Source organism: Mastigoproctus giganteus, chromosome 14, assembly GCF_048544385.1.
Source record: "Mastigoproctus giganteus isolate SK-2022 chromosome 14, ASM4854438v1, whole genome shotgun sequence".
NCBI lineage: Eukaryota > Metazoa > Arthropoda > Arachnida > Uropygi > Thelyphonidae > Mastigoproctus > Mastigoproctus giganteus.
In genome coordinates, this window is record NC_143588.1 from 104,690,805 (window position 1) to 104,698,107 (window position 7,303).

Sequence of the window (7,303 nt, forward strand, 5' to 3'; positions counted from 1 at the left end):
AAAGACTGTTGAATATGCTCTACATGACAAACATACTTGGAACTATTCATATTATATCTGTTAAAAGTTTCTTGGCACTTAGTGAAGTGAGTGGCATTATTTTGCTAGTTGTTCTCTAAATAGTTCTAATTTTATCTGAAAGGCTGACACACTGTTGACAAGTTCACAAATCAATTGGTTTCTTCCTTGTAATTTCTCATTTAATTCATTAAGATGGGCTGTAATATCTGTCAAATCAGAGCATGGTGTTTCTTCTGTCTAAACATTTACAGCATTTGGGATACAATAATGAGTTGAAGGACTATCACTGCATAATCCACCTGAAACATTTGATTGGGAGAGACCTTGGTGTTCATAAAGTTATGGATAGAGTTATTAAGGCAGTTAACTTTGGATCTAGCTCTTTAAGTTGTCTGTGGTTTAGAGAGCTAGATCCCAAGTTAACTGCCTTAATAACTCTATCCATAACTTTATGAACACCAAGGTCTCTCCCAATCAAATGTTTCAGGTGGATTATGCAGTGACAGTTCTTCAACTCATTATTGTATCCCAAATGCTGTAAATGTTTAGACAGAAGAAACACCATGCTCTTTTCAGCTAACATCATAAGGGGGAAATTTGGGATCATATTATAGTGTGGACTGCACGTTCATTGGACCATACTTCTTTGAAAAGCTGGTGAAGTGGCATAGATGTTTGCAGATATTGAAAAGTTATTTAATGCAAGGGTTGGAGAGATATTTATTTTCAATATGAAGGGGTGTCTGCTCATTGTGAAACTGCTGTTCAGAATACTTATCTTTCCCAATAACTTTCCATGACAGAATATTTTTCTATCTTTGGAATTTATTCTTTAAACATTATTAGAATATTATTTTCTAAAACCAGTGGAATGGTGATCCATGTGGGGTTATATTAAAAGCAAAGCTGCCCAGCACTATATGATTTCAGATGAGCTCAAGATATACATTCAAGAAACCTTCAACACAATTATGTATGTCATGTTACACTGCAAGATGCACTGCACATGGTGAGGGATCATCTTGTACCTTGACAATCATGGCTTGTACACTATGTATATGTGCTCTTGGTTACTATTTGGATGAGGTTATTTATACTTGTTTTATACTAGATTTTTTTTTTCATGTTGATACTCTGGGATGACCACATGGTCATGAATTCACAAGATAGAGGATACAAGAAATTATACTGTAATTAGCAGTCATGCAGGCTTGAACCATGCACTTTGAGTGATATGGTTCAAGCCATGAAACTGCTACATACAGCGTTCCGTCTTCTATTCTCTATCTTGTAAACTCCCCTGACTCTGTGGCTGTCCCAGAGTAAAAATAGGAAAAAAAAAAAAAAAAAATATATATATATATATATATATATATATATATATTATATATATATATATATATATATATATATATTATATATATATATATCAATGAATATGAAACAGGTGAATAATTTTAGTGGCTGGGGAAAAGTTTTAAAAACTGCATCTTGACACATGCAAGGTAAACTGTCTGGCAATGAAGTAAAAATTGCAAAACCAACTGTGAGGCTATAAATCTGTTCATATGCTTTATCTAATTAGATTGAATCCAAAATTACTATCAGAATATCAGCAGATGCTAATCTGCCAAAATATGATTGGATAATCCAATAATATAGTTACTGAATATGCAAATGTTTTAACACTTACTTAAAAATACAAAACTATATAATTATTGAGTGTTTACAGATTTACCCGGACTACGGTGCAGCAAGCATTCCAAATATTCTTTGATGACTGCTCATAGTGATTTGGAGAAGGATTCCACGTTTGGATGATATAAGAAGAGGTTGTTATAATTTTTCCATTACTTGCCACTAAACCAGCTCGCACACTCTGCGTTCCAACATCAACTCCAATATAGTATTTTGGCTGAGTTTCAACCCCTATATAAATTATGGGAAAAATTATTCTTAAATGTAGAAGCTTTCACAACTACAGAGAACAGAATATATTAAATTAACTCAATGTGAATGAATAAGGTTTAATGAAGTAAACATTCAAAAATTATAAGCATGATTTGCTTAATAATAATAAACAAATATGATAATTAAATTCTGTTGTTTCAGATTCTTACTTTTTCTCTAAATACAGATATCTGGCTGACAGTGTGCACCAGAGGTCCCCAATTTTTTTCAATGAGCAAAATGCATCATCCTTAACAAGTAAAAAGGAATGTTTTATAAAACACTAATAAAGAGGAACTGGGTCAACAAATGATATTTTCTAAGTTTTAAGGGATGAAACTCTTTTCTTTTTATTTTTCTTAAAGAAACAATACTCTTCCTTTTTTTTTTTTTTTTTTTTTGGAAGAGTGTCATTTCTTTAAAAAAATAAAAAATAAAATAAATAAATAAGAGGAATTTGAATTTCAAATTGAAAAATATCATAGAAGGGCACAAACAGGTTGCTTCAAGTTCACAGCAGCACCTGTTAACAGTAGGTTGAGAACTCACTAGTGGACAGTTACCCAAATAATAAGTATCATCAAAAGGAACATTCAGGAGTGATGGGAGAGGACAAGTGGGGGAACAGCTGTCCCAGAATCTGAGTCCTCTACATTGACCTAAAATTAGAATTGAGGCCTTCTATTGAGGAAGGAAAGCTGGCTTGGTAAGGCTGGTTGCTCCAGGGTCCATGCTTGCTTTTAACAGCTTGGCTGTGGTCAGGAAAACAGTTAATGGCCCATTGTCTGAGGGGCAATAAACATGACGGATCATTTGAACTAGATTTTACAAACTAAATGTAACACACCCTTCCATGGATAACACTAAACAGGTTAATGCTCTAAAACAATGTGCTTTGGGAGATCAGCGTATAGCATCATAGAAAAGGAATGAAATTTCCTCAGTGAATTTAATGGTGTACAGTTTACTTTACAAAAAAAATACTGAGAACAATATATGTGAAGGAGGTTAAAGTTACTATGACATATCTTCAATGCAAGATCAGAATAAATCAGGAAGCTACTAAGGAAAATCTCAATGGCCCTTCGCCTCTTCTGCAGCCTAAGGCCTTTGGTACACATAGAAATACAAACAAATACTTTTTTTCTTTCTTGCTTTCTCATCTGATGCTGATTTGACTTTTATAAAAAATCACATTTCATGATTTATGCATAATGTGTCTGAGACACCCCAATCTTACTGACACTTATTTCATCGTATATATGCATACTAACTTGTGATTTTAGAATCTGTGCTGCTCAAATAGGGCTATTCAGTTTCAGAGGATTTTTCAACTGTTACTAGTGCAAGATGTGGGATAGGGTGGGGGGTAAGAAATGGGGGTAACAAAAGTGATATTGTACTACTCCAAGCAACTAGATACATGTAATATCTAGTGATATTAACGCCAATTTGTGTGTTGATTTTGAAGTAAGCATCCGTGAAGTGGGTGGAATAACATGATAGGTAAAATGCAGTAAGAGGTTCCAAAGAGGGCCATTTATCACCATGGCAACATCTCTATAACTTTCATGCAATCAGCAATTTAGCTGATTCTCATCTCCCACTAATAGTTCCTGCCAGTCAAACTCCATGACACACAGAAAGCCTTAAAAAGTACAGATATATTTCCAGAAATACTCTTTATATTTGTTCAATTCTAATTTTTGTGAAATAAATATATATATATATTTTTTTTTTTTTGGTAGTTGTTGGCGCATAGGCTTCTGTGGCCATAATGCACCTCCCAAGGTTTTTGCAGTACTTTGATCCAAGCCCGAGGCGGGAATCGAACCCGCGACCTTTGGGTTGCCAGGCAGGCACTTTACCCACCCGGCTAGCCCGGTCGGCATATATTTTTAATTCAGATAAGTCTGTAAAACAAATAAGTGTTAAAATTCATTATATATAATATTATTAGATTCTGTTTTGTCTGTAATAATAATTAATTTTCATCCATTAACGAAAACAATGTGTGAAGGAGGCCAAAGTTATTATATATATCTTCCATGTAGAGTCAGAATAATAACTGTGTTCTTAAATGTGGAGTATCCTCTGGGACACAGTCAAAATAAGATGCTATGAGCACTGTTAATATAGAAATGCGAATATCCCCTACAGCCCTTGATTAAAAATTGAATACTGTAAGCAACATTAATTCAGAAATGCAGGATGTGTGCAATCGACTCTAGCTGCTTCAATTCAATACACATATGCTATCTAGCAACTGTTCTCGAAACTAGAAGAATCAAAGCGATGGTCGCTCTGTCAATTGAGGTGGTTTCTCATTATTATTATTAGCCATATCATGCAAGGAAGCCTGGAGGCTTTTGCTGCACCAGCCAAAAAAAAAAAAAAAAAAATTCTGAGTTACCCTGTGAGAGAGAGAGAGAGAGAGACTCTCACTTCTCACACTTGCTCTCTCTCTCTCTCTCTCTCTCTCAAAGCAAGTGTCAGAAGTAGAAGGGAATCACCAAGAAAAGAAAAATGATGATATCCAGCTAAGGACCCTGGGTGTGCCAAGCCCATACTCACCAGATGTGAGCCCTATTTCTTATAGTCGAAACTTGAGTCACGTTAATCTGTACGGCATGAGAAGTTTGACTGACAGAAGCTGTCATTCAAAAGTATTAATCCGGTTTTAGTAAAAGTCAATGAGAGGCAAACGTCACAGTGATTCCCAGCTAACTGAAATTTAAGAAAATAATTTTCATTTTTCACTAAAGACTACTTCCCACCTCTAATTTAAATCTTGTATCTAATGCATATAAATAAATAAATATTGTATCTAATGCATACCTGAAAGCGCGCGGGTATATACATAATATCTTACAAAGGAACCCGAATGCGAGTTTTCTACTAAACTAATTCTAAGACATAATGAAAAATCTAAAAAATAACCAAATTTTTAAGCGAAAAGAAAATGAAATTCCTACGAGCAGCAAGCTTTAGGTTGACCTTCGTTTTCGATATGATTCGATAAGGCTGCACATAAATACCAAAACTACGTCCTAACTCACGCAGTACACTACTTGAAGACAAAACACTTCGTAATTTCAACATATATTTTTATATTAATAAAAATCTTGCAGTTCCTTCACAAATATCCTAAACTTTCAGAAAAATGTTCAAAATCTGGTCAAAGTGTTTTTTTTTTTTTTTTAATTTCTTAACATAATGATATAAAATTAACAAATAAAAATCCTACAATAAATGGACATGACTTCTGCCTTCTGTTTGTCTCAAAATTCTCTAAGAGTGCGTACTTAAAATACACTCAAGTTCAAGAAAAATAAGCAATAAATCATATCACCCCATCTTCAAATTTTCGCAGCTACACAAGGATAGGCTTCATTCAGTAAAATAAAATAAGCTACCGCAGAAATAGATGGATTGTATTAATCCCAACAAACTTCAGATCAAACAACAGCAAAATGCAATTCAAAATAATTAAAAAAACGAACAACTTAACTTGCATGGCGTAAACGAGCCTCACGTGCTTGAAGCGGTTAAAAGGGTAATCACACACGCACAATGTTTACATTTTTGAAGGACATCTTATCCTTTAAGACGCCATCTACATTTTTTGATAAAACTGCAAATTAAAATTGAGGAAAGGTACTAGAGAATTTGAACTTGAATTTCAGGGATGGTGCTAGAGAATTCCTTTACATAAGTGTTATATTTTTATCAGATAAACACTAAAAATATTTTTGTGTAAAACAAACACAAAAATCTGGAAGTTAAACAAGAAAGTTAGAGATTACAGCATTAATATTCAGAGATAATGTATTCATGTATGGGTATATAATTATAGTGTACATCAATGATCTATTGCTTTCTTCATTTCAGTTTTAAACATTTTTGAATTCTTAAAACTGAAATTATGCTTATTTACTTCGTCATGGAAGATAAAAGACTAAACATTTCTAGGAATATTTTCTTCTATGTTAAAACGATTTGGTGCTAAATCAAAACAACAAACAAACAATATGTACTTTGAGTAAAAGAGAAATAACACCAATATATATTTTGTGTTATTTCTTTGGAGGAGAGGGAGCTGGGTTTCGAATATGGTTTTTGTAGTTTCAGAGCTGGTCAGAGGCTTTTTTTTTTTGGCTATTTTGACCAGTTTCACTTATAGTATATCACATTCAGAGTATTATTGATTATTGTTACCGCTGTATATATGCTGGTAATTTTTTTTTCTTTTACAATTCTCAAAATTATTGTTTATGACTTCCGAAGGGTATTTATTTCCTTTAGTTGTATATTTATATGATTTAATTCATTTTTTATTTTTGGTGAAGGTAGGTGCATGATTGAAAATTGAACAATGTGGTAACTGGGTTTTCTACATTTGTTTGAATACTGCTGTTTACTTTTAAGTAGCTTGGAGAAGAGAAATTTTAATTCGCTGTTATCACACTATGGTCAAGCTACCCGATCAATAATCACTGCATTATTTTTTCTTCGCTTTTTCAGATTTTCCACAAATAGCAAAAAGTGCCAAACAAGCCTGGAAGCTCTCTCTCTCTCAGTGTAACTCAGAAATTTTTTTTGGCTGGTGCAGCATAAGCCTCAGGCTTCCTTGCACAACAACAACAATACAGATAATCATCGTCATCACTGGGTGTGATGGCTCAGTGGTTATGACACTGGACTACCAGTGCCCCGCCTTGGCCTCATCACACAGGGAAACCGTTATAATAATAATAGCAATAAATGAATTAATAATATAATAAAATAAATTAAATAAACATCGTGACAGTTGCTCCAGTCGACCTACCCTACCCCAAGACAGATTATGCCGCCATCTGGTGTCACTCCCGCTAAACAGGTCAACCTCCATAGATGGATAATGTCGTAGAGTAATCGTGAAGTGGCTCTTCGTGAAGAAGTCGTGCGCTAGTGAAGGAAGCCAACGCATGAAGGGGAACATAGAAATGCCAACGTACAGGGCGAGACCACATACCAAATGGTTGGAACGATTCTTGGATATTCAGGTTAGCGGACCAGAGAACCTGATAGTTCCTGCAGTGTTGCAGAAAATGGAGCAAATTGACAAAGGATAAAAAATATGGTTAATACGAAACCATAGGACGAAGAACGTACCACTACCGAAGAAGAAATACAACCCACAGCAGCTGAAGTGGAAAGAGTAGAAAGGTCATGATATCCAGAATAGAAGACGAATAATACCCACGTAATACCGAAGCAAAGGCCCAATAGAACCTTGGAGAGAGTCACTGACAACCTCAATCTGCAAATACCACATTAACTCGACAACAAT

The 7,303-nt window shown here is 34.4% G+C and overlaps 1 protein-coding gene across 1 annotated transcript in view; it reads right to left on the bottom strand.

Moving 5' to 3' along the window:
* LOC150075480 (FGGY carbohydrate kinase domain-containing protein) overlaps positions 1-5,252 on the bottom strand; it is a 90,886-nt gene extending 85,634 nt beyond the window's left edge. The window contains exons 1-2 of the mRNA XM_090388503.1: positions 5,219-5,252; positions 1,760-1,950 (exon numbers count right to left, since the gene is read on the bottom strand). Of these exons, the coding sequence (XP_090244629.1) occupies positions 1,760-1,950; positions 5,219-5,231 (204 nt within the window). The 5' untranslated portion in view covers positions 5,232-5,252. The remainder of the gene's footprint in view (positions 1-1,759; positions 1,951-5,218) is intronic.
* Between the last annotated feature and the right edge of the window lie 2,051 nt (positions 5,253-7,303).